At 48.3% G+C, this 27,524-nt stretch overlaps 1 protein-coding gene across 3 annotated transcripts in view; it reads right to left on the bottom strand.

Moving 5' to 3' along the window:
• Positions 1–27,524, bottom strand: part of PIGL (phosphatidylinositol glycan anchor biosynthesis class L) — a 45,103-nt gene that overhangs the window by 11,100 nt on the left and 6,479 nt on the right. For all 3 annotated transcript variants that reach the window (XM_053367642.1, XM_053367640.1, XM_053367641.1), the window contains exons 3-4: positions 9,240–9,330; positions 3,244–3,311 (exon numbers count right to left, since the gene is read on the bottom strand). In XM_053367642.1, coding sequence (XP_053223617.1) covers positions 3,244–3,311; positions 9,240–9,330 — 159 coding nt within the window. The remainder of the gene's footprint in view (positions 1–3,243; positions 3,312–9,239; positions 9,331–27,524) is intronic.

Genomic DNA, 27,524 nt, shown 5'->3' with positions numbered 1-27,524 from the left:
GGCTGTATTTTAATGTTTTAATGTTGTATTTTAATCTTGTTTTTAAGTTGTATTTCAATCAATTGTTTTAATTCGGGTGTTAGCCGCCCTGACCCTGGTCTTGGCTGGGGAGGGCGGATATAAATAAAAATAAAAATAATAGTTATTATTATTATTACTACTACTACTACTACTATTACTACTATTATTACAACCTGCCCTGGGACCTTAGGCTGGAGGGTGGGTGAGAAATCTCTTATAAATGAAATAAACACCACTTGGGTTTCAAAAAAGTTGTAATTTCTAATGTGGCTCTTACGGGAAAGGGATTTTTTTTGCAGCAGGGGGTGCCAATGCGGCTCCTTGCCCTAGGTACGCCTCTGTGGCTCTGCATAAGGCCGCTCCTGAAGTCCCCACAAACTGAGAACCATGAGGTCTAGAATCTTGTTTTATTTCTCAGGGTTGGGGCACATTCGTAGAATGACTGCTTTGCATGCAGAAGGTCCCAGGTTGAAAACCTCCCCTCCCCAGTACTGTGGGGTTGGGGACGTCCGCTGCATGAAATCCTGGAGAGCCGCTGCCGGTCAGTGTCGAGTACACTGGGCTAGACCTGGCAACCTGGCTTATAAGGCAGCACCGTAGGTTCTTGTGGCGGCTAATTCAGAGAGGCTGCCTGGCAGAGGAGCCGCAGGGCAGGATCACAGCTGCTTTCTAGCCAGCGAGGGAGTGGGGGGGGGAGCAGAGACCCTTCCCCACTGCGATCATCCTGTCCTTTTAAGACTATAGATGGGAATGGACTGAGCAGGGCAGCTTTTGCAGACACAAACGAGAGAGGGGGGGCGGGGAGAGAGGGAGAGAGTGTCAGTCCTTTTCCACTCCCCCCCATCCCTCGTCCTCATAGTCTCTGAAAGACAAGAGTGGCGAGGGCTGGAGCCGGGCCAAAGAGGGGAGAGGTTGCAGGCAGCTGAGCTCTGTGGCGTTGCCATTTTGGGAATGTTTGTTTTTAGAGTTCGGACTCGGCTGCGGCTGGCGTGGTGTGTGGAAAGTGAAGCTGGGGCAGCATTTCCTGATCCAGCGAATGCTATACACAGGGAACTTTCACAGACAGACACACACACTCTCCCCTCCCCTCCTTTTCTTTCTGTATATCTTCCTATAGAAATAAGAATGTATGGCGTCGTCACGTACTGCAGCATGCGGAACAATGGCAGGCTGGCCCAGGAAAGCTGGAGCCCCTTCCCAGGGCATGGCGCACCCTCCCCGCTGCTTTAAAAGCGGACGGGGCTTTGGGGGTGAGCTGTGGGTTGATAGGTGAGGGGGTGAGCGAGCTTTTAAAGGGGGGAGATTGATCAGGGATACAGTGGTGCCCTGCAAGACGAACGACTCGCAAGACGAAAAACCCGCTAGACGAAAGGGTTTTCCGTTTTGGAGGCGCTTCGCAAAACGAATTTCCCTATGGGCTTCCTTCGCAAGACGAAAGCCCATAGGGAAATCTCCGGGACAGCGGGGAAGTGCAGCGCGTCTTCCCCACTGTCCTCGGACCTCCTCCGAAGGCTGGCGGTGGGGCGGAGAGACCTCCTCCCGCCGCCAGCCTTCGGAAGGCTGCTCCGAAGGCTGGCGGTGGGGCGGAGAGACCTTCTCCCCGCGCCAGCCTTCGGATGGCTGTCCTGAAGACTTGCAGTGGGAGGAGGGTTTTCCTTCCCACCGCCAACATTCAGAATGCTGTTCTGAATGTTGGCGGTGGGGAGGAAAAACCCTCCTCCCACCGCAAGCCCTGGGAACAGAGGAGAAGTGCTGCGCGCCTTCTCCTCTGTTCCCGGACCTGTTCTGAAGGCTTGCGGTGGGGAGAAAAGCCCTTCTCCGCACCGCCAGTCTGGCAAGCGGTCTCCATAGGAACGCATTAATTGATTTTCAATGCATTCCTATGGGAAACCGTGCTTCGCAAGATGAAAAACTCGCAAGAAGAAAAAACTTGCGGAACGAATTAATTTCGTCTTGCGAGGCACCACTGTAGGGGGAAAGGGTTGATAGGGTTGGCGAGCGGAAGGGTCTCTCTCTCTCTCTCTCTCTCTCTCTCTCTCTCTCACACACACACACACACACACACACAAACCCTCTTTCTCTTTACACACATATATACATTTCCTCTCCCTGGGGCTTCCTTCCCCAGCCAGAAATCACCAGAGCTCAGTTCCTGCACCTCTCAGGTGGGCACCATTGCCATTATAATAGGACAAGGGAAAAATTCAGTGTGAGTTCCGGCACTTCTTTTTCTAGAAAAAGAGTATTGCCTCTCCTGCTCCTTTCCCAATCCCCCATGGTTAGGCAGAGAAGAAATAATAATAATAATAATTTATTATTTATTATTTATACCCCGCCCATCTGGCTGGGTTTCCCCAGCCACTCTGGGCGGCTTCCAACAGAATATTAAAACACAATAACCTATTAAACATTAAAAGCTTCCCTAAACAGGGCTGCCTTCAGATGTCTTCTAAAAGTCTGGTGGTTGTTTTTCTCTTTGACATCTGGTGGGAGGGAGTTCCACAGGGCGGGTGCCACCACCGAGAAGGCCCTCTGCCTGGTTCCCTGTAACGTGGCTTCTTGCAGCGAGGGAACCGCCAGAAGGCCCTCGGAGCTGGACCTCAGTGTCCGGGTAGAACGATGGGGGTGGACATCTCTCTCTCTCTCTCTCACTCTTTCTATCTGTATCTATCTATCATCTATCTATCTATCTATCTATCTATCTAATCTATCTATCTATCTATCTATCTATCTATCTATCTATCTATCTCTATCTATCTATCTATCTATCTATCTATCTATCTATCTAATCTATCTATCTATCTATCTCTATCTATCTATCTATCTATCTATCTATCTATCTATCTATCATCTATCTATCTATCTATCTATCTATCTATCATCTATCTATCTATCTATGCAAAGCAGATGTTCTGCCACTGACCTGTGGCTTTCCCCCTAGAAAGCAGGTTTCTAGTCCAGGTGGTAATTAGTGGAGAGGTAATATAAATAGGAAACTGCCTTGAAACAAGTCAGATCCCTGTTCTATCTAGCCTACTATTGTCTACTGTGGTTTGCTGTGGCTCTGTGGGGCGTCAGACCAGTAGGGACACAGCTCATGGAATGAATTGGATTACTGTATTGCCAGCAGCTGAGACTGTCCAAGATCTTTGGTAGATGGGAGGGTCTTAAGTGTCCCCAAAATGCACCACCCTTGCTTGCCAAATGATAGGAAGACTGTACCTGACAGCGGTGTAAAGGGATTTGTGGTTCAGGTGACCGCTCACTCCTCTCGCGTCAAAGGTCACTACCTGTGCGGGGAGGGAAGAGAAAAGGAGAGTAAGGAAGGAAGGATTTATACAGTCCAATACTTTAAAATATATTTATATATTTAAAATTAGAGCATTTTAAACCCACCCTTCAGTCAAAAACGGCTCCCAGAGCCGCTTACATACAGTCAACAGATACAAGACATTCTTTATATACAAGCTTGCAGTCTAAACGACATGGCAGAAGAGGAAAGGGCGATGGGGAGGGTAGAGGAAGAAAAATTAGTTCTTCTTCTACTCCACCAGCTGTTTTGGAAACTGTTGAAGGACTGGAGAGCCACCCTGATAGAGATGGTCTTTGTGGTGGATTGGGTCCAGTTTCCTTTTTCTCCCACTGAGGCAGACAGATAATGAAATAAAGACAGCTGTGATTTGGGCAGGGAGTGTTTGGATGCTATATGCCCTGAAGGATCCGATTTCAGGGTTTCAGGGGTGCTGTTTCAAGGTCTTTGGACCCTGATTCCCATTCAGTTTATTTAAAGGTTTATAACCTGTGTTGGAGGCGAAAGCCCCGCAAAGCAGCACATACAATAGGATAAAAGAGCTTCTTCACACAGCATGCCGTTAAACTATGGAACTCACTGCCACAGGATATAATGACGGCCAGCAACCTGGATGGCTTTAAAAGAGGTTTAGACGAATTCATGAACTCTATGAGAGGTGGCTAGTAGCCACAATGGCCAGGTTGCCCCTCCACGGCCAGAGGGCAGCCTTTCTCCGAATACCAGCTCCTGGGAATTGCACGTGAGGAGAGTTGTTCTTGAACTCAGGCCCTCCTTGTGGGCTTTTCCATGGGGCATCAGGTTGGCCACTGCGAGAACGGGATCCTGGAACAGATCCTGCCAGCCTCTTCTTACATTCTAGGTTCCAACCAGAGCAGGCCCACAGAAAGTAATGGTTTTTATTGACGTTTTCTCAAGCGTGCAACAAACAAAACATACATAACACATCTTGACTGTGAACTTAGTCCTGGAGAACTTGTAGACGCATAGGAAAAAGAGAGGAATTGAAGCAACCTGAGGATGCAATATATATATATATATATATATATAAAATTTTATTTTTACCCCACCCTCCCCGGCCAAGACCAGGCTTAGGGCGGCTAACATCAGGTATAAAAACAATTGATTAAAATACAACTGAAAAACGGGATTAAAATACTACTTAAAATGCAGCCTCATTTCAGTGGAAGCCCAGGTCAAAAACTGTTTGGGAGGGGAGAAAACGTCAAATCTTCATCAAGGCCAACTATCCAGACTGGACCTACGTGGGCCAGAAAAAAGCCAGGGAAGTCCCCAAATAGGGGTTCCATCACAGAAGAAAAAGGAAAGAGGGGAAGGGGATCAAGTTGATTCCAAGCCAAAGGCCAGGCGGAACAACTCTGTCTTACAGGCCCTGTGGAAAGAAATCAGATCCTGCAGGGCCCTGGTATCATGAGACAGAGCGCTCCACCAGGCCGGGGCCACTGCTGAAAAGGCCCTGGCTCTGGCTGAGGCTAATCTGACTTCCTTAGGGCCCGGGACCTCTAGGGTGTTGCTATTTATGGACCTTAAGGTCCTCCGCGGGGCAGACCGGGAGAGGCGGTCCCGTAGGTACGAGGGTCCTAGGCTGCAAAGGGCTTTAAAATATGTAAAGAGAGAAATCTAGAAGACCAAAAGTGGTGATTGATAAGTTTTAAAGCTAAAGGCCAAAAGTGTTTAGATATTCAACGGACGGCGGAGATCTGGAGGGAAAGAACTGCAAAACAAATTCAGTAACTGAAATATACTCAGAGTCGCAAAGTGATTTCATGCTCTTTATTCAGCTCATAGTGGTGAGGAGGAATGGATGAATGTCCCCTCAAAGTATCTGCTTTATATACATTATTTACACAATGGGCTGCACATGATTGGCTAATTCTGGAATTCTACTGTAAGCCAATCAGGTTGTGGATTCACTTCTATCTGGAGCATGATTGGGTGGTTCCTGCCAACCAATCATACTGCTGCATTGTTCTAGGACCAATCAGACTGCTGCATTCTGAATCCTATTGTTCTAGGACCAATCAGACTGCTGCCTTTTGGATCCTATTGTTCTAGGACCAATCAGACTGCTGCAGTTTGGATCCTATTCAACTCAGTACATAACAGTAACTGAGAAGGTTATAGATTTAGCCCCTCTAAGTCGCCTGTTACGTTCTGGGAGTTTTCCCGCTACCCTTAAGTTCTTAAAACACAGATGTGGAAAAGGGACAAACTTGAGGAAATGAAACTTGAGGAAATTTGCCCTGATGCGTTATGTGTCAGAGAGGGGCGGCCAAGGGCGCTGGACCACTCCTTGGCTGTCAGGGGCAGACTTGGCACACTTCACAGAATCACAGAACTGGAAGGGACCACGAGGGTCATCAAGTCCAACCCCTCGCAGCGCAGGAATATTTTTTGCCCAGCGCGGGACTCAAACCCAGGACCTTGAGATGAATCACCTTGCGCTCTGCCGACTGAGCTATCCCAGCTCCTGCAAAGGAAAGGAAGAAGAAGAAGAGCACCTCCCTGCTTCCTTGCTGGTCCGGTTTGACTCCCTGGGTGACGAGGAGCAGCTTTGCCCTTGGGCAGGCACCAGCCCGCTTGCACAAGACGAGACATGGCCGCCCAGAGAGTAGGGGAAAGGGCAGAGAGGGAGGATCAAAGGCTTTGCTGCCCGGCCTTCCCTACCGGCTAGGTCTCCACCCTGCTGCCAGGAAGGGCTTCGCACAAACACACACACTGCTCTGCAAAGAGGCAGGGGAACAAGCATAGCACCCCAAGAAAAGCCCAGGAGGAGAGGTGTGGCCGGCTTTTCAGAGGGCCCTTTCCTGCTCTTGCCTGGCACAAACCCAATCTCAGCACAGCCGCCACCTCAGTGCCTCATCCGCACGGTCGAGGGTTTTAAAGAAATATTTTTTTTGTTGATGTATTTATGTATTTCATTAATTTAACATAACTATTACAAAATATAAGCAAAATATTGCAAATACATATATATATTTCAGATAAGCACACACATATATATAAAAGAACAAATGAGAAAAAAAGAAGAAATAGAGAGAGAAAAGAAGAAGGAAAGTTGGAAGAATTTCTTCCAAATTTATTCTACAAATATCTCAATTGTTGAGCTATTTATGACGTCGATAGCTTGCCCGTCCTTTTCAAACGGGAGGCCAAGGGCGGCAGACGTCAAAACGACGCCATCTGCTATGGCCTCCTCTGGAAATATCGCCACCAAACTCTCAAGATGAGGGGGGTGGTCTCTGCCAATGCTTGGGCGCCATTTTGATTCAAGGTGGCGGACCAAAATGAGAATTGGGCATGGCGTCGCCCACTTTTTGGTGGGGTAGGTCCAAACGCACAAATGAAGCGACCCCATTTTTTTTTAAATGTTCAGAATTCCAACGAGCATCGGGGTCGGGGTTTAGATACTGGGAGAAGCCTTGTGGCCAGAAGAGTGAAATGGTCTGCGGGACTCCAGACTCCAAAAAGTGAGGGAGCAGGCCGAATAAAACAAATTTGCTTGGCTTCTCTCGTAACACAAAACTTGTGGGGGATCCAGTGAAGCTGACGGTCGGGAGACGCAGGGCAGATGAAAGAAAGGTCTTGTTCACGGAGTGCATTGTTAATCTGTGGAACTCCCTCCCACAGGAGGCAGTGACAGCTGCAGACTTGGATGGGTTTAAAAGAGGATGGGTTAAATCCATGAAGGAGGAGAGGGCTATTGAAGGCTGCTAGCCAGGATGGCCAGAGACAGCAATGCTTTGGGATAACAACTGCTGGAAACCGCAGGAGGGGAGAATGTTCTTGTACACAGGTTCTGCTTGCGGGTTTCCTGTCGGCCCATCTGCCCAGCCCCTGTGAGAACAGGATATTGGACCAGTCGGCCATTGAGCTGATGCAACAGCCTCTTCATATCTTCTTACTTTTAAGGCCTTCTGAACGGTCTCATTCGGCATGAGGCAACTTCCTTTGTCCATCCAAAAACACCCATTAATCTGCCTCTGGCTTGGACTGTGTAAAATCTGAGATTTCCTCTGCCTTTGCATTACCTGGTGTTGCGCTTGAACAAAGGACGGCCGTGCAGTTCCCCAGGCGAGGCAATGGGCATCTGAGAAAATGAGTAACTTATGACCCCACTGGAGCGAGGAGGAGAAAGGCAGACAAGACAATGCTGTGCAGATTCCTCTTCTCATCTCAGAACCTGCTGGGGCTGTAAGATGCTCTCGCTATTAGCAGATGGCGGAGGAATTCAGTCAACAAGAGATTTCCCTGATCTGCGAGACTTATCATGCAAGGGACTCTTAAGGAATCTCCCCCCCCCCCTCCAGCTCACCGCAAGCTATTTCCACCTCAGCCGACCTCACCTCCATCCTCTGTCCTGAGAGGGCTGGATAAGCAGCGTTTGCGCTTGTGAATTCTGCTCAGGTCGGCGCGTGGATTGGGCCGCAGAGTGCACCCACCCGGCTTGTCAGTTTCGCGGCTGAAATTGAGAGCAGTTGCCCACCCTTGTTTTTGGCTGGGGGTTCCTCAGAGCGAAGGGAGCAGCTCCAGCCCCTGGAAGCTGCAGAGATCACTATGGCACGCACTTCAATACACTTTGACATCAACTAATGCACTGCAGAAGCTTCCGCACAGTGTGTCAAGCCGGGACTGTGTGGTAATGGTGCCAGCAGAGGTATGGAGGTCTTCCTTTATTTATTTAATGAAATTTACATACTGCTTGATTGTAGGAAAACCTCTAAGTGGTTTACAAAAACATAAAAACTCCCGATGATAAAAAACAGGTATCTAAAAAACTTCAAAAGACTATTACAATCCACAGCAGCCAAAAGGAAATAGAACACACAATGACTTCTACACATTTGGATAGAGAAAAAATGTTTCAAGGAGACACCCAAAAGTGTGCAGCAAAGAAACCTGCCTGAGGTCAATATCAGGGAATGCTGGTTCTACAATGAGACAGGAGGGAGCTGTGGCCCTTGAGATCTTGCTGGACTCCGACTCCCATCATCCCTGAACCTTGGCCCTGCTGACTCATGGGAGTTAGAGTCCAGCAACATCTGGAGGTCACAGGTTCCCCCATCCCTGATCTACAAGGAGACATCGCTCTGTCTCATGCACACACAAAAATTGTCCAGCAGCACCTCAGAGACCAACTAAGTTTGTTCTGGGTATAAGCTTTCGTGTGCGTCTGAGTATCTGAAGAAGTGTACATGCACACGAAAGCTTATACCCAGAACAAACTTAGTTGGTCTCTAAGGTGATGCTTAGGGACGCGGGTGGCGCTGTGGGTAAAACCTCAGCGCCTAGGACTTGCCGATCGCATGGTCGGCGGTTCGAATCCCTGCGGCGGGGTGCGCTCCCGTCGTTCAGTCCCAGCGCCTGCCAACCTAGCAGTTCGAAAGCACCTCCGGGTGCAAGTAGATAAATAGGGACCGCTTACCAGCGGGAAGGTAAACGGTGTTCCGTGTGCTGCGCTGGCTTGCCAGATGCAGCTTTGTCACACTGGCCACGTGACCCGGAAGTGTCTCCAGACAGCGCTGGCTCCCGGCCTATAGAGTGAGATGAGCGCACAACCCTAGAGTCTGGCAAGACTGGCCCGTACGGGCAGGGGTACCTTTACCTTTACTAAGGTGATGCTGGACAATGTTTTAATTTATTTCGACTGCGTCAGACAAACATAGCTACCTACCTGAATCTCATGTACACAGTAGGACAATACTGGCTCTAAGATTGGGGAGGAGGGACCTGTGACCCTCCAGATGTTACTGGGCTTCAACACCCACCCTGGTCCTTGACCACTGGCAGGGCTGAGTACTGGGAGTTTGAACTTGACAGCATCTGGAGTGACCTGCAAGTGACACCCCCATCCATATCCGAAAGGAATATAAAGGCTACACCTTACCAGGTTGATCTGGTTGGTCTTGACATGCTTAAGGATCAGAGCGGAGAGCAGCTGAGTGTCCCACTCGACAGATGGGTGGTCTGGAAGATCTCTACAAAGAAGAATAAACATCATCATCATCATCATCATCATCATCATCATCATCCAGAATGTGGCAGCTAGACTGGTGACTGGGAGCGGCCGCTGAGACCACATAACACCAGTCTTGAAAGACCTACATTGGCTCCCAGTACATTTCCGAGCACAATTCAAAGTGATTATGGTGGGTATTACAAACATACATCTCTGGTGTCAAAGGCCGGGATAAAGAGATGTGTCCACAGCATCCTTCGGAAGCTGTATAATGAAGGTGCCAGACGCCAGACACACCTGTGCGGGGAGGGAGTCTCACAGCTTAGGAGCCACTACTGAGAAGGCCCTATTCCAGGCCATTACCACCCCAGCTTCTGAGGGCGGAGGAACAACCAAGAGGGTGCCCTCTGCTGATCTTAGCACCTGAGAGGGTTGTTAGGGCCAAACAGAGATGCCATACCCTGCAAGTGTCCTGGAAAAAACGGGACACCCCATTTCTCATTGTGAGATAACAGCGGCCATTTTAGTTGCCATGATTTCGTGACACAAGTCCCACCCCAAAAAAAGTGGGGTTTTGGGGGGGGACTGCAGCCATTTTAGTTCCCATGACTTTGGGACACAATTCCCCCCCAAAAAGTGGGGGGTTTTGGGGGGGGAACTGCAGCGTAAAATCACATGAGATCACGGCAACCCAAATGGCCGCCATGCTTTTGCAACAAAAAGCGGGGAGATGGCGTCTCTGATTTTGGCTTCAAAGCGCTGGAGGGTATGAGATGTCTGGCAGGCTGGATTTGGCCCAGAAGCCTGAGGTTCCTACCCTCTTCTCTGATGCAGCCCTGGCGGGGCCTCTAATATGCTGCTGGGCAGGTTTTGACTCGATGCAACAGATGAAGGTCACTCAAGTTCAGTGGAAACAGACAGCTGGAGGCAGTGGGCCGAAATCCCTGGGAGCGCGGTGATGTGTTGACGGCGAGCCAGAATTGCCGCCAAAGAGCAAGGGCTGCAAAAACTCACCTGAGTGATTTGGAGAAGGGGCAGGAAGTGGGTTAATTGTGCCGATAAAGTTATAGCTGGTTAGCCTGCAAAATGCCCTTTGGTGAAAATGTAGTTTCCACAGGATCCTATCTTTTCTCAAAACAGGGGATGGAGAACCACAGGACTGGGGCTTGAATGCGGCCCTCTGAACCTCTCTATTTGGCCCCTGACTCTCCTCAGAACGCTCTAAACCCCTTCCCCAGCCACAGAGCAGCGATGGCCTTCACGTTGGATGGGTTTAAAAGAGGATTAGATAAATTCGTGGAGGAGGAGGCTATCAATGGCGACTTGTAGCCAAGATGGCTACAGCTGGCTGGTTGGAGCGTCGTGTTGAGAATGCCAAGGTTGCAGGTTTGATCCCTGTATGGGACAGCTGCATATACCTAATTTGCAGGGGGTTGGACTAGATGACCCTCAGGACCCCTTCCTACTCTACAGTCAAACCTTGGTTGTTGACCGTGATCTGTTCCGGAAGAGTGTTCGACTTCTGAAACGTTCAGCAACCGAGGCGCGGCTTCCGATTGGTTGCAAGAGCTTCTAGCACCCAAGCGGAAGCTGTGTCCAGGTTCCAAAAAAGTTTAAAAACTGGAGCATTTACTTCTGGGTTTTTGGTATTTGGGAGCCAAAACGTTCGAAAATGGAGCCATTCGAGAACCGAGGTTTGACTGTACTATTCTATGATTCTCTCTCCACTGTTGGAGATGGAGAATACAGGGGAAGCAGCGCAACTGTTTAGTAAAAGCACACACACACACACAAACCCATTGACCTGGGCTTGATCTAAGGCATGCTTTGAATGTCCCAGCTGTGCAGCCAGCCTAAACCAGATTTAACTTCTCTGGTCCTCGCGAGGGATTCGGCACCGGCTGGGTTAGCTCAGGTGTTTGGGTGCTCAAGGTCATAGGAAGCAGGGAGATGAGGGAGAAAGAGGGATGTGATGTTCCGTGAAGCCAGTTCTTCCCCCCTCCGTCACACACATCCACTGCCCTGCCCCTGCTTCTCATCCTCCCCTGAAAGAACTGAGAAGGACCCCTTTCAAAAAACCCAGAGAGCTGCTGCCAGTCAGTGTGGACAATACAGAGCTGGTGCACCTTGGTGCAAAGAGCTTTTTCCCTTTAGGGAAAGGATCTGGCTCGGCGGTAGACCACCTGCGTTGCCTGCGGAAGGCCCCAATCCCTGGCAGCCTCTCAGTCCAACAGGTAGGACTGGGGACTGTCCCCCACCTGGAGAGCAGCTGCCTGTCAGTGTGGACAATACTGAGCCCGATGGAACAGTGGTCTAGCTCAACAGAAAGCAGCTTCCTAAGTTCCTGTTAATTCAGAACCACGGTGGCTGGAAGTGCCACTTCCAGCTTTAAGGTTTCCCTATCCTAAAACATCCCTATCCTGGGACGCAGGTGGGTCAAACCACAGAGCCTAGGGCTTGCCAGTCAGAAGGTCGGCGGTTCAAATCCCCACGACGGGGTGAGCTCCCGTTGCTCGGTCTCTGCTCCTGCCAACCAGCAGTTCGAAAGCACCTCAAAGTGCAAGTAGAGAAATAGGTACCGCTCTGGTGGGAAGGTAAACGGCGTTTCCGTGCGCTGCTCTGGTTCGCCAGAAGCAGCTTAGTCATGCTGGCCACATGACCTGGAAGCTGTACGCCGGCTCCCTCGGCCAATAAAGCGAGATGAGCGCTGCAACTCCAGAGTTGGTCACGACTCGACCTAATGGTCAGGGGTCCCTTTACCTTTATCCTGAAACAGGCAATTGAGATCTCCTCCAAATATCTTGGGCGAGTCTGATTTTGAGAAGCAACAGTGGCGTTATTAATCAATGCCTTTTCAGTGGTGGCTCCCCCTTTGTGGGATCAAGAATGTCTGTCTGCTTTTACGTGCTGGGAAAAAATAATATTTTTGCTGTGATTTACCTTAAATGGGGTGGGCAGGATGTGTTCCTTTTAAATACAGTCGCACCTTAGTTCTCGAATCCCTTGTGACTCTAACGTTTTGGCTCCCGAGCGCCGCAAACCTGGAAGTGAGTGTTGTGGTTTGTGAATGTTTTTTGGATGCCGAACGTCTGACATGGCCTCTGCGACTTCCATTTGAGTGCAGGAACCTCCTGCAGCCAATCGGAAGCAGTGCCTTGGTTTTCGAAGATTTTTGGAGGTTGAACGGAGTTCCGGAACGGATTCCATTTGAGAAAGAAGGTACGACTGTACTGTCTACTGTCAGCTGAGCATTTGAGTCTTTGTTATTTTATTTCTACGATGTGAGTCTCTTTGTGGCACTTGAGTGCAAGAATACAAAACAATAGCAACTCCTCTTTTTCGAAGGAGGAACTTTGGAGCAAAACTCAGTTCCAACATCGCCCGAAGCCCTTGGCGCCGGTTCCATTTAAAAGGTCGCAGGACTCTGTCTTCCACTGCAAAGACCACAGTGCTGTCAGAGAGCTTGACACAGAACGAGAGAACAAAGTCTCTGCCCTGAGGGGCCTACAATCTAAAAACAGAAGAGAACGCAGGAAGGGGAAGGAGATGGCAGCAGGGGTAAACGACAGGCTAAAACTAGAATATTAGAATCATAGAATTGTAGTCAATTGTAGTCACTGTGTCCAACTCCCTAGAACGCAGGAATAAACTAAACCAAGAATTAATAGTAATGTTTAAACAACTCAAATATGCCTGTCAATTAAAAAATGCAAAAAAACAGCATCAGGACCCTTCTGAAGCACTGAAAAATTCTATCCCTTGAACATCTCTTGCAAAGGCAGCCTGCAGCTCAAAACAGAAACCTGTTCCCAATCCCAGGCTGTGCTCTGTTTTTCGGGACACCATCCAAGTATCAGCTCCTTCGAACGATTTGTGTCATGACGCGATATCATCATGAATAATATACACCGTTTCCCGGCAAGAGGCCGGGATCCTCTTCTCAGAGATGACACAAGGCCTTTATCGCAATGTGAAATCTGCCGTTCATCTGACGCCGGTGCCTCGCAGGCTTGACGGGAGAGCAGGCAGCAGCAGGAACAAGTTCATATTCATCACCCTTGAAATGGAGATGTTTGGCAAGGTGGTGGGTGGGTGGGTGGAGACTTCTGGGTCAGGAGAAATGGAGGGTGGGTCTAAGGGCTGGGAAACCAGGGATAGCGAGCTACACACAAACACATATTTAACTATCAGAAGAAATTAGGCCGCTTAATATCATAGGAAGCTGAGTTATATCAAGTCAGGTCCTTGGTGCATCTAGCTCAGGCCTGTCTGCACTGACTGGCAGCAGCTCTTCAGGTTTTCAGGCAGCGGGGAATTCCCAGGCAGACCTGCAGATGCCAGGATTTGAACCCAGGTCTGCACTTTTCGAAGGAACGTGAGGGGGAACTGAAACACACCCATCCTTCAAAATGTGAACCCCTAAGGATTTGGCAGTGCGGGTCCCCAGTCAAATAATGTGCCCCATGAAAATGCATATACTGGGTGTATTGGAAGTTTCCCAGATGCCAGGTGCATTTTGCGACTGGCGCAGGTCCAACTGAGACCACAGGGACATCTCCATCTGGCTGCCCCCTCCAGTTTAGTTAAGCAGAAGGGCTTATTTATTGCATTTATAGCCCATGGTTCATACACACCCTGCTCAGTTAACCCTGACGACAACCCTGTGAGGCAGGTGAAGAGGCTGCGACTGACTTCAAGGTCACCCAGTGAGCTTCCTGACTGAGTGGGGATTCGAACCCTGGTCTCCCAGGTCCTGGTCCAACACTCTTAACCACTGAATCACACTGGCTTCCTAGAGTACTTCTGCTACGTGGCAGCTCTATAAATTCACCAGGTAAATAAATATGGGGAAAGCAAAACGTCACTTACAGAAGGCTCTGAAATATTTTCCTTGAAGCGTTTTATTCTGGATTGTTTGATTTGATATTTTAACGTGTTGTAATCTGCTCTGAGATTTTTTTCTTTAAAATATAAAGTGGGATAGAAATGAAATGAAGAAGAAAAAATATATTGCCAAAAAAGAAAAGGCACTTAAGACATTTGGTTGTGGTGATCATAACCTAGGTTTAAGGTGCAAGTTGGTGATTAGCTTATACACCTGAGTTTCTAGCACGGAAAAGTCTGCGTTAAAAAGGCCTTCCTAGCTTAGATTGGGGAAATCTGCCCTGCAAACACGTCAGCATTAGGCAAAATTGCATACGAAGGCGTGTCAATTAGGAGAATTTTGCGATGAGCTTTCAGGATGACTTATTTTTGTTTTTATTTTGCATGGGGAGTGGGGGAAACAGAGGAACTAAAATGGACTGATTCGCCCGTCCCCAAGGTGGGAGCCACTGGCCCGAAAGCCGCCACGCTCTCTTGGAGAGGAAGAAACAAGGCTTTTTGGAGAGCGCCAAGCCAAGCAACCTCTGGGCTCTTCGCAGCCTCCTTCCAAAGCAAACATTACGCAACCGCAGGAACCGCAAGAGGAACTGCCTCTCCCGTGATCTAGAATAACCCCAGGAGCTGCGCTGGCATGCGAGGCCCTCTCTCCTGTCCCCGTTGCCGCAGGGACCCCGTGATGTAGTTCCTCAACTTTGGCCCACAAGGAAAGCCTCCCATTCAGGATGGGGTTTTTGTGTGTGTTGGGAAACTGTTTACAATAGTCACATGGAGGCGGAAGGGGGGAGAGACTCCTGGCAGCACATCAAGAAAACCAGCAAGCCAGGGAAGGGCTGGGAGGAGACGTTAACTCTTCTGAGCCCGCTCCCATCCTCCGGCAACAAAAAGCCATTTTCCTGATTTCTCTTCTTTTGCAAAGGGACCGCTGTCATTTCCAATGCTGCAGTTATTCAGTTGCGGTTTCTGTTTGGGGAGGAGACAGCTGTCAATAGCTACTAGCCAGGGTGGCTGTTCTCCCTCCGCTGTGGAGTGGTTGGGGAGGCCAAGTCGCATGGGTGGGGTACAAATACATAGCTGTCAACTTTCAGATTTGAAAATAAGGGATCAGCAGCCTCGAAAATAAGGGATCAGCAGCCTCACCTGTCCCGGAGACAGTCTACGGGATATCTAACAATCCGGGATAGCAGCGGGAAACAGCGCTGAAATAAGGGAATTTCCCACAAAAAAAGGGAAGGTTGATAGCTATGTATAAATAATAGAATTATTATTACCTCTCAGAATGCCAGCTGCAGGGAGTTATAGAATCATAGGGTTGGAAGAGACCCCGAGTGGCATTGAGTCCAGCCTCACTGCAATGCAGGAATCTCTCTTTTTTTAATATATACGTTTTTACTGATTTTTTTAACATATCAGTTCCAACAGTCATACAACATTTCTCATCTTATACAATATTTTAGACTTCTGTCAACACCTCTGATGATTTTTTCGTTCTTTATCACTTATTCTGCATTTCTTAATTTCTACACTACATTTAATTGTCCTTAACTAATAATTCTCTTCTTGTCTTTCTTGCAGTATTTCAAATAATCCACTTTACAAAACTTCTTGCAGTCCTACTAGCGTAATCCGTTCATCACAATTACTTTTCAAATAGAGTCATACCTCGGGTTAAAGTAGCTTCAAGTTAAGTATTTTCGGGTTGCGCTCCGCGGCAACCCAGAAGTAACGGAGTGCATTACTTCCGGGTTTCGCCGCTCACGCATGCGGAGAAGCTCAAAATGACGTCACGCGCATGCGCGGAAGCGGCAAAATGCGACCCGCGCAGACGTGTGCTACGTTTACTTCAGGATGCGAACGGGGCTCCAGAACGGATCCTGTTCGTATCCAGAGGTACCACTGTAGTTCATATATTTACTCCAGTCTTCTAAGAAACTCTGATCCCGCAGGTTTCGAATCCTTCCTGTTAATTTATCTAATTCTGCATTGAGTCCAACCTCACTGCAATGCAGGAATCTCAGCTAGATCATCCATGGCAGAGGGCCATCCGACCTCTGCCTCGAAACCTCCAAGGAAGGAGAGTCCACCATCTCCCAAGGGAGACCGTTCCACAGCCGGACAGCTCCCCCTGTCAGAAAGTTCTTCCAGGTGTTTAGCTGGAATCTCCTTTCTTGTTACCTGAAGCCATTGGCTCAGGTCCTACCCTCCGGAGCAGGAGAAAACAAGCTTGTTCCCTCTTCCACGCGACAGCGCTTTAGATATTGGAAGGTGGCTCTCATATCTCCTCTTTTCCAGGCTGAACATCCCCAGCTCCTTCAACCATTCTCCATATGGCTTGGTTTCCAGACCCTTGAACATTTTGGTTGCCTCCCACCCCCTGGAGTCACCAGTGGAAAGAGTTGCTCTTGAGCGCAGACCCTGTTTTTCAGCATCCCTTTGGGGGCATCTGGTCAGCCCCTGTGAAAACAGGATGCGGGACTAGATGATGATGATGATGATGATGATGATGATAATTTATTACTTATACCCCACCCATCTGGCTGGGTCTCCCCAGCCACTCTGGGTGGCCTCCAACAGGAGATTAAAAATACATTTAAACATCAGTCATTAAAAACTTCCCTGAACAGGGCTGCCTTCAGATGTCTTCCAAATGTCAGATAGTTGTTTATTCCTTTGACATCTGGTGGGAGGGTGTTCCACAGGGCGGGTGCCACTACCGAGAAGGCCCTCTGCCTGGTTCCAGGTAACTTGGCTTCTCGAAGTGAGGGAACCGCCAGACGGCCCTCAGCGCTGGACCTCAGTGTCCACGCTGAGCGATGGGGGTGGAGATTCTCCTTCAGGTATACTTGACCAAGGCCGTTTAGGGCTTTCAAGGTCAGCACCAACACTTTGAATTGTGCCAGGAAATGTAGTGGGTGCCAGTGTAGGTCTTTCAAGACCAGTGTTATGTGGGCTTGATGGCTACTCCCAGTCACCAGTCTAGCTGCTGCATTCTGGATTAATTGTAGTTTCTGGGTCACCTTCAAAGGTAGCCCCACATGGAGCACATTGCAGTACAGTGGTACCTCGGGTTAAGAACTTAATTTGTTCTGGAGTTCCGTTCTTAACCTGAAACTGTTCTTAATCTGAGGTACCACTTTAGCTAATGGGGCCTCCCACTGCTGCTGCGCCACCACGGCTGATTTGTGTTCTCATCTTGAAGCAAAGTTCCTAACCTGAGGTACTATTTCTGGGTTAGCAGAGTCTGTAACCTGAAGTGTCTGTAACCTGAAGCGTCTGTAACCTGAGGTACCACTGTAGTCTAAGCACGAGATAACTAGAGCATGCACCACTCTGGTGAGACAGTCTGTGGGCAGGTTGGGTCTCAGCCTGCGTACCAAATGGACCTGGTAAACAGCTGCCCTGGACACAGAATTGACCTGTGCCTCCATGGATAGCTGTGAGTCCAGAATGACTCCCAGGTTGCGCACCTGCTCCTTCAGGGGCACAGTTGCCCCATTCAGGACCAGTGAGTCCTCCACACCTGCCCGCCCTCTGTCCCCCAAAAACAATACTTCTTTCTTGTCAGGATTCAACCTCCTTTGGCCTCCTTTAGCCTGATCTTACGTTAAGAATGTAAGAATATAAGAAGAGCCTGCTGGATCAGGCCAACGTCCCATCTAGTCCAGCATCCTGTTCTCTCAGTGGCCAACCAGATGCCTCCATGTAAAAACCGCAGGCAAAATCTGAGCCCAACAGCCCTCTTCCCTCCAGCAGTTTCCAGCAACTGAGATTCAGAAGCATTGCTGCCTCAAACCATGAGAGGAGAGCAGAATCTCCATCACTGTTAGTGGCCGTCAATAGTTCTCTTCCCCTTGAATTTGTCCAATCCTTTTAAAGCCATCTAGGTTGGAAGGGAGTTCCACAGTCCAACTACTTTCTTGTCATATCAAATTCCTTACAGCCTAAAATCTTTCAAATTTAAATTTTGGAGGGAGGTTATTGGTTTGTTTTGTCTTTGTTTTTATCATGTACTTTGTGGTTTTAGGCTGTATTTTTGTGCTCTGAACTGTCCTGAGATCTTTGGATGAAGGGCAGAATACTGATTTAATAAATAATAATAATATTGGCTGGTGGGCCAGGGAAGGAGCTGGTGGTGGGCTTGACGGATCATAGAATCATAGAGTGAGAAGGGACGCTGAGGCTCATCCAGTTCAACCCCCGACGATGCAACTGCCCCATACTATAATAATTACAATAATACTTTATTTTTTACACCCCGCCCATCTCGCTGGGTTTCCCCAGCACTTCATACAGGGATCACACCTGCAACCTTGGCGTTATCAGCACCAATTCTGGGAGCCACACAGCACAAGATCCTCCCTCTCTCGCGCACACTATGTGTTCTGAGCTTTAAGCTTAAAAGCCACACTTGGTTCCTGCGGGCTTTCAGCAAAGCTTGCTGCTGAATTTTGGGGAGAGGGGTGAAATGAGAGCAAGCTTCCTTTCCTATCCAAAGAAGCAAAAACGCAAGACAAAGGGTTGGCTTAGTTTGAGGCTGAACGCATTAGAGCGCATTGTGATCTCGGCTGGCAGCAGGGAGCCACGAGTGGCTTGCAGGCGGGGAGCTGGGAGAGGAGAGCAGCAGCACAGCTACACCAGGGGCTGCACTTGTGCTCCCTTGACACACACACACCCCGGCCACGTGCAAGCATTCTCCTCGGCAAGCTCTGAATCAGCAAAGAGGCAACCTACCAAACAGGTCACCCTCCAAGTTTAAGGTAAAATCTGGAGAGGGGAAGCTTAAACCTGGGGCTGCAATTGCGGCCCCCCATACCTCTCTGTCTGGCCCTCAAGACCCTCCCTCACTGACCCAGTTTTGCACCCCTTGAGTGCTTTTGCCTGGCTGGAAAGTTGTCCTCGAACTCCCATAATGCTCCTTGCTTGGCAGAAAGAGGGGTGCATGCAAATGTTTTTAGAAACCACCCAACTGTACAAAGGCCAAATTGACATTTCCTGCCCTGCCCACCACTGACATGTGGCCCCCGGGAGGTTTCTCAGAAGGGAATGCAGCCCTTTCATTTCTCTCCCCTCCCTCCCCGACCTCATTCCTGCACAGGTGAGATTGGGAGAATCCGCCCGCCTTCCAACTAATCACCTGCAATATGTTTGAATCAGGGGGAAAGGAAGTTGTTCTTTGTCAAACTATGAACTGTGGTTTGTCATCCTGGCGTTCGGATAAAGCTCCATTGGGAGCTAGCCATGGTCATGACCTGCGCAGAAAGACCTTCATTGACTTTACCTGCCCTGGCTTTGCCTCAATCTGACTTGACTTTGCCTTGGCCTGCTCTGACTATGCCTGCCCTGACTTTGCCTACGCCTAGCCTGCTTGAAAGCTCCCTGCTCCCACTTCAGCTTCCCCCAGCAAGCCCAATCAGGATAGGCCTGGCGAGCAAACTCAGCCTGCACCATAGGATATGCCCTAAAATCCTTTCCAAATGCGCATTAAGGGTTTCATGGCCAACCCAGGCAAACTCGGGCAAAGAAGTTGAAGTTGTGGGGAAAGTTTCCTTCGTTGGATCAAATGGCACATTTTTACATTTTCCTCCTCCCCTAAGCTAAGCATCCCATTTGGGTGGGGAGGTTTGTGAAATCCCGCTCCTTCCAGGAACTGTTGGCGAGCAAAGTTCCCAGCCTGATGTCTGTGCTTGTTATAATTTGCCATGTTCAGCAAATTGAGCCAAAATCTGTTTGCATTTAAAAAAGGGGGGGGGATGTCTGGGAATTTCTCTGCCAAGACCGCTGGAGGGAGAGGGGGGTATTTGGCTTGCAGAGTGTTAAATGTTTTCACTAGGCTGAAAGAACCATTAAGTCAGCCTCCTGCAGCCTTGTCCCCTCCAGAGGTTTTGGACTACAACTTTCAGCAGCCGCTGTCCATGGGACAGAATTCCTGGAAATTTGTAGGGGAGTGGATTGTGGGGACCACAGAGCTCCCAGACTTAGCTAAAGCTTCCTCATCAGCCTCAGTCTCTGCTCTCACGTCCTAAGGATGGAAGGAGAGCCCGGCTCCTGGGTCGGGTCGAAAGAGGCCCATTGAGATCAGCCGCCTGCTCTTACCATGGCCAAACGGAAGCCCCAAAAGCAGAACCTGAACACAGCCATTGTGCATGATGAATGATCCACTTCGAAAAGTGGAGTCAAGGTTGGAAGGTTCAGAAACTCAACCAAGACCCATTTCCATAAAAACATACAAAAACTTTATGAAGACAAATCTCTGAAAGTCACATACTATGCAAGTCACTACATAACTTTATGACCACTGCTCCATAGCAATTGTTGTTCTATTTTTCCATTCACCATATAGATGTTTATGAAGCATTTCTGTATCCTTCTGCTGTGCTGAAGAATTATTCCATGAAACAGTAGGTATATCCAGAATCACTGTTTGTCTGTTTGCGAACTACTTTGGCAGCATTGGACACCATAAACAAAGCTTTGAAGCCTGTTTGCCCCAGATAAGAATCTGATACATTGCTTCTTTCAGAGACTTGCATAGTCTTCAAAGACTTATAAGACTTATGTTTATTTGGTTTTATGTTTTCTAGAGAATCCATTAAGAGTGCATTTTTTGTGACTTTCAGAGATTCCTAAGTTTTCCGTTTATGTGATTTCATATACCGTATTTTTCGCTCTATAAGACGCACCAGACCATAAGACGCACCTAGTTTTTGGAGGAGGAAAACAAGAAAAAAAATATTCTGAATCTCAGAAGCTAGAACAGCAAGAGGGATCGCTACGCAGTGAAAGCATCAAACCCTCTTGCTGTTCTGGCTTCTGGGATAGCTGTGCAGCCTGCATTCGCTCCATAAGACGCACACACATTTCCCCTTACTTTTTAGGAGGGAAAAAGTGAGTCTTATAGAGCAAAAAATATGATATTTCATATTATATAAAGAGTGTATATTGATATCATATCATTGTATTTGGTCATTGTGTTGCCTTGGACAGGCAGGACTTGGGCACAACGGCAGTGCTCCTGAACTTCAGGAACTGACGTCCAGAGGCCTCCAGTGGTGGAGAGAGGACCCAGGCATTGTGGCAAGCAGCTGCTGACCTAAGAAGAGCCCGCAGGATCAGGCCAGTGGTCCATCTAGTCCAGCATCCTGTTCTCACAGTGGCCAACAAGATGCGCATCTGACACCCACAAGCAGGACCTGGGTGCAAGAGCAACTTTTCCAGCAGCTGGTCTTCAGAAGCACTGCTGCCTGCAGCTGTGGTGGCAAGCATAGCCTTGCGGCTAGTAGCCTTATCCTCCGATGCATTCATTTGTCTTATCCTCTTTTAAAGACACCCATCACCTCCTGCCAAATAGAAGGGGAAGAAATGGAGGCAGTGAGAGATTTTACTTTCTTGGGCTCCATGATCACTGCAGATGGTGACAGCAGCCACGAAATTAAAAGACGCCTGCTTCTTGGGAGGAAAGCAGTGACAAACCTAGACAACATCTTAAAAAGCAGAGACATCACCTTGCCGACAAAGGTCCGTATAGTTAAAGCTATGGTTTTCCCAGTAGTGATGTATGGAAGTGAGAGCTGGACCATAAAGAAGGCTGATCGCCGAAGAATTGATGCTTTTGAATTCTGGTGCTGGAGGAGACTCTTGAGAGTGCCCTGGACTGCAAGAAGATCAAACCTCTCCATTCTTAAGGAAATCAGCCCTGAGTGCTCACTGGAAGGACAGATCCTGAAGCTGAGGCTCCAATACTTTGGCCATCTCATGAGAAGAGAAGACTCCCTGGAAAAGACCCTGATGTTGGGAAAGATGGAGGGCACAAGGAGAAGGGGGTGACAGAGGACGAGATGGTGGGACAGTGTTCTCAAAGCTACCAGCATGAGTTTGACTAAACTGCGGGAGGTAGTGGAAGACAGAAGTGCCTGGCATGCTCTGGTCCAGGGGGTCACGAAGAGTCAGACACGACTAAACAACAACAACAAAACCTGGCCACAGATCTTTTCCGGGTGTCAAGCCAGTCTTAACCTATTCAGCGCTGTAACGATGGCAGCGACCACGCTGAAACAACCTGTGCCCATCCTGCGTCCTCCTCCCTGCAGTTCTGGGCTACTAGCGCATGTTTGTGTTTGTCTGGTGACATGACCTTGCCAAGGCAGGAACCGAAAGCCAACAACGCCCCCCCCCTTTGTTAAATATTTGCCTGCTTTCAATCTGCAGCACACAGAGCTTACAGGGGCTCCGTCTGAGGTACAGGGTTCTGGGAAGAGGAAATTGACCATCTGCAGTGTCAGCCAAGTTCACTCCCTTAAAGGAGAACCACATTGGTCTGCAGAGCGCAATAAAAAGAGAGAGAGAGAGAGCACCCGATGACCTACTTTCCTGCAGGAATCAAAATCCCTTGCCTTGCCTGCTCCTGTTTCAAAACGCAAATGGGTTTTGCACATAGGAGGGGGAGAGCAAGGGAGGGTTAAGTGATCCTTTAGACACCAAGCAGGGAAAAGGACGTGTAAAACCGGAACCAGAAATTTGCATAGCTGTTTCCTGAAAGCTTGTTGGGAACAGCTGGTTGCCTATGGCGAGGAAGAATCACCTCCAGGCGACTAGGGGAAAAGACCCCTTGAGAAAGTGGATCCTCGATTTCCTTTGCATTTTGTATTTTTACTGTGTGCTAAGTCCTGCCTGGGACGATCTTAGTGCAAGGCGTCTAAGAAATGCGGTGAAACAAAAATAAATAAAAGCTCTGAAAAAATAAAAACAATTAAATACCGTATTTTTCCGTGTATAAGACTAGGTTCCCCCCCCCTAAAAAATAATGTCCAAAATTTGGGGGAGTCTTATACACAGATAGATCTTCCTCCAATTTCTTAAACCAGAGTCCCCCAAAATATGGGGTGTCTTATACATGGGGGGGTCTTATAGACAGAAAAATACAGTAAATAAAACTTTGATAATTTACTTATTTATTTTAACATGTTTATCCTTGGAAAGAGATCAGGGCAGTGTTTGAAGGTATGTTTTATGCCAATGCCCACATTTTCAAACATATTTAATCCTAAAAATACAAACTTTAAAAAAGCTTAGGGGGGGTTTTAGGGACTTTTGTTGGGGAGTGTAATTATTATTATTATTATTATTAGCATACATTAATATTAACTGTTTTAATTATTTTTATTATGTATCTAGTGCGTTTATATTATAACTTTGTATTGTGAACTGCCCTGAGACCTATGCGTATAGGATGGTATACAAATTCAATAAAATGACGACGACAACAATAATAAACTGTGTCACAAAATTCAGGAGAAGCGCAATTTCTGAATTACTATCATGCACTTAACAAGGCTGGTGGTACAAAGCTCTCCTCCATCGCCCCACAGATAAGGGAAGCTTCCAGGCCTTGTTTCCATCTAAAACTAGCTTGTTGCTGGCTTTGTATGGAGAGTCATTTTTTAAAGGGTGTTGTTGGAGGAGTGGTGTGTGTGTGTGTGTGCACGCAACTATTTTAAACACTGAAAAGGTGGCTGACCTGCTTTCCTTTCTTTCTGCCTCTCCCCCCCCCCCGCCTGCGTCTTTGAGCAAACATTCAAGAAAATTAATGATATTGGGGAAAGAGAAAAGAGGTTTGAATGGCCCAGCAACCCATCTTAAAAGGTTATGTTTTTCCGTAGTTGAGGGGTGTCAAATGCCAAGCAGGGTGAGAGGAGGTTTCCCCAAGATTGATTGGGATCAGCCACCGTTTTCCCATGGAAAGTTCTTTCTTTCTTAAAAACCTCCAAGGAAGGAGAGTCCAAAACCTTGTGAGAGGGTCCATTCCACTGTGGAACAGCTCTTACTGCCAGAAAGTTCTTCTTAACGTTTAGGCAGAATCTCCTTCTAGTAACCTGAAGCCGTTGGTTAAAATCCCACCCTCTGGAGCAGTAGAAAAGACGCTTGCCTCCATCTTCCATGGAACAGCCCTTGAAATACTTCAAGATGGCCATCGTATCTCCTCTCAGTCTCCTCTTTTCCAGCTCCTCAACTGCTCCCTCATATGGCTTGGTTTCCAGACCCTTGATCATCCTGGTCGCCTTCCTCTGCACATGCTTCCAGCTCATCAATATCCTTCTTAAATTGTGGTGTCCAAAATTGGACACGGTATTCCGGGTGAGGCCTGACCAAGGCAGAACAAAGCGGGACTACAGTTGTACCTTGGAAGTCGAACGGAATCCGTTCTGGAAGTCTGTTCGGCTTCCAAAACATTTGAAAACCAAATCACGGCTTCTGACGGGCTGCAGGAAGCTCCTGCAGACAAGCAGAAGCCACGGAAGCCCCGTCAGACATTCGGGTTCCAAAAAAAAGTTTGCAAACTGGAACCATCACTTCCGGGTTTGCGGAATTCGGGAGCCAAAACGTCCGAGTTCCAGGGTGTTCGGCATGGAAGGTATGACTGTATTACTTCCCTTGATCAGGATACTATATTTCTGTTAATGATATTGTGATAGGAATTTTGAGGTCTTAGATATATGGTAGCGTTCATAAGTGTACCAACCAAGCACGTACATAGATCAGCACAGGAAGACCGACCTGGAACCATTTTGATTCCTAAACTGAGCAAATGTTTTCTCTGCAAGGTCAAAGTGGAAAAGCCTCCCCATTGTCTTTGCCTTCACAAATCCTGTCTTAAGAGTATGTCTGTGTTTGAATAGGGTGTGAGCCTGTGACCTGGCCCAGGAACTAAGTATTTATCATTACAAAAGACTGGCCAGGCTCCCCAATCAAGTAACCTGCCAGACAGGAGATAAACAAGGACAGGAGAAAAACAACATTCAAATTTCTGTTTTAGACCGCCTTTTTTGTGATGTAGGTGTGATATATCTGGAGGGTGGTCTTAGGTTACAGCCCTTCTGTGATGTATGCATGATGTTTCTGGGGGTGGTCTTGATCTAGGTAAAGGTAAAGGGACCCCCGACCATTAGGTCCAGTCGTGACCGACTCTGGGGTTGCGGCGCTCATCTCGCTTTATTGGCTGAGGGAGCCGGCGTACAGCTTCCGGGTCATGTGGCCAGCATGACTAAGCCACTTCTGGCGAACCAGAGCAGCACACGGAAACGCCGTTTACCTTCCCGCCAGAGCGGTACCTATTTATCTACTTGCACTTTGACATGCTTTTGAACTGCTAGGTTGGCAGGAGCTGGGACCGAGCAACGGGAGCTCACCCCGTCGCGGGGATTCGAACCGCCGACCTTCTGATCGGCAAGTCCTAGGCTCTGTGGTTTAACCCACAGCGCCACCCACGTCCTGGGTCTTGATCTACAGGGTGGCAATTTTAAAAGTCTTTATAAGGCCTTGTGGCCATTTTTCTGGGTTCCTCCTCCTTTCCTGCAGGTGAGGGAAGCACCCTGTTGCAACAGATCAATAAAGATCAAGCTTACTAGCTGCTTTGCTTCTCAATATTCTCTGGTTGGCCTCTGTTATTTTCTCCTACCAATAGGGAACCTACGTAAGGACTCTATATGGGCTCTTGGATACCCCATAAGGGAAAAGGGCAATTTTTGTTTACAACACAGTCTAGAATAGCATTAGCTTTTTTGTTGTTGCTGCATCACATTATTTACTCGTGTTAAGCCTGTGGTCTACTAAGACCCCTAGATCCTTTTCCCGTGTACTGCCGGCAAGCCAGGTGTCCCTCATATTATATCTGTGAAGCTGGTTCTTCTTCTCTAAGTGCAGAACTTTGGAAGCAGCTGGGGAAGGGAGCGGGAAGCTCGCCTGTTTACACAAATCTCCTCTCTCGGACTCTTATTATTTTCTCTGGCAGGGACCAGGCCAGGTCAGGCGTCATCAGACGGAAGCCGCAATGTTGATATTTATCTGCATCTCGCTGCAAGGGGGGAAACTGCAGATGTTGCTGTGAAGGACAGCCTGGCGTTCTCAGTCACCGAGAAGATAGGGTAGGGAAACAAAACATCTCGTAGAGTGCAGGGGAATAAGGAGAGAGAGAACGTGGTGTCCTTTCCTTTGAGTTAATAACCTACTTCAGTTGGGTGGGTGGAGAAGAGAGGAAAGAAGCCTTGGAAATGTATCCTGTTTAGATCCCACAGGGCAGAATGCTCATCGCCCCAGAGCCCTGGCAGAAGGGTCTGATTTGGGGGGACAAGTATGGGTCATACAAACAACATTTCTGCTGTGAAAAGGAGACAGACAGAAGCTGGTTAGGACTCCTGCTGGATCAGGGGATGTCTCCATCCCTGGCCCAGCATCCTGAGCCAGACGTCTTCAGGAAACTCACAAAGAGATGGGAGAAACCAGCATCAGATTCCTAGATGTTCAGCTGGCAGCCCACAGCCCCCTCTAGGCTGGATGCTCCGGGCATCTGGATATTCAGAGTATACTGTCTCCAAGGATGGAGGGTGCATTTAGCCAACAGGGCTAACCCCCCCTGAATATCAAATTGGCAATTATGAGGGGTGACATGGCAGGCGACTTGATACAGATCTAGACCAGTGGTGCATTCTAGCTCAGTACAGTGGTACCTCAGGTTACATACGCTTCAGGTTACAGACTCCGCTAACCCAGAAATAGTACCTCAGGTTAAGAACTTTGCTTCAGCATGAGAACAGAAATTGCGCTCCGGCAGCGCGGCAGCAGCTGGAGGCCCCATTAGCTAAAGTGGTGCTTCAGGTTAAGAAGAGTTTCAGGTTAAGTACAGACCTCTGGAACGAATTAAGTACTTAACCCGAGGTACCACTATACTGACAGCAGCTCTCCAGGGTTTCAGGCAGGGCTTTCTCCCAGCTCCGCCCAGAGACCCAAGTTGTTGAACCTGTGTGCAAAGCAGGTGCTCCACCTCAGAGCTACAACCCTCCCCCTAAAAACAAAGCAAGATTCTAGTCCTCATGGTTCTGAATTAAGCTCTGGTTTGAACAGACACAGGAAGATGGTTTCCCCCCCAAGTCAGGCTGTTATATCTACACTGATTGGCAGAAGCCCTACAAAATTTTAAGGCAAGGGGCATATCCAGTCTTACTGCCAAGAACTGAAACCGGAAACTCTACTGCAAAGCCAAGGTCTTCTTTCCTATCGCCTGCTCCCTCTCCCCCTGTAGCGCCCCTACATTTTTGAGGCATGAACTGTCATGGGGGCCCCTTCCTAACCAGCAACAAAGTCTGGGTATCCACATTTGTTTGTTTATACTATTAAATTAAATTTATATGCTGCCCTTCATCAAAAGATCTCAGGGCTGTTCACAGAATAAAATACAAGATAAAACACAAGTAAATAATTAAACCAAAGCAACCAAACGATAACCCACCCCCTTCCTACAGATACATTTAAAAGGCTGTAGGATATTAATCAGCCAAAGGC

This window comes from Podarcis raffonei, chromosome 15, assembly GCF_027172205.1.
Source record: "Podarcis raffonei isolate rPodRaf1 chromosome 15, rPodRaf1.pri, whole genome shotgun sequence".
Lineage (NCBI taxonomy): Eukaryota > Metazoa > Chordata > Lepidosauria > Squamata > Lacertidae > Podarcis > Podarcis raffonei.
The sequence above is the reverse complement of the archived record's forward strand: the minus strand, read 5'-3'. Positions and strand labels throughout refer to the sequence as shown.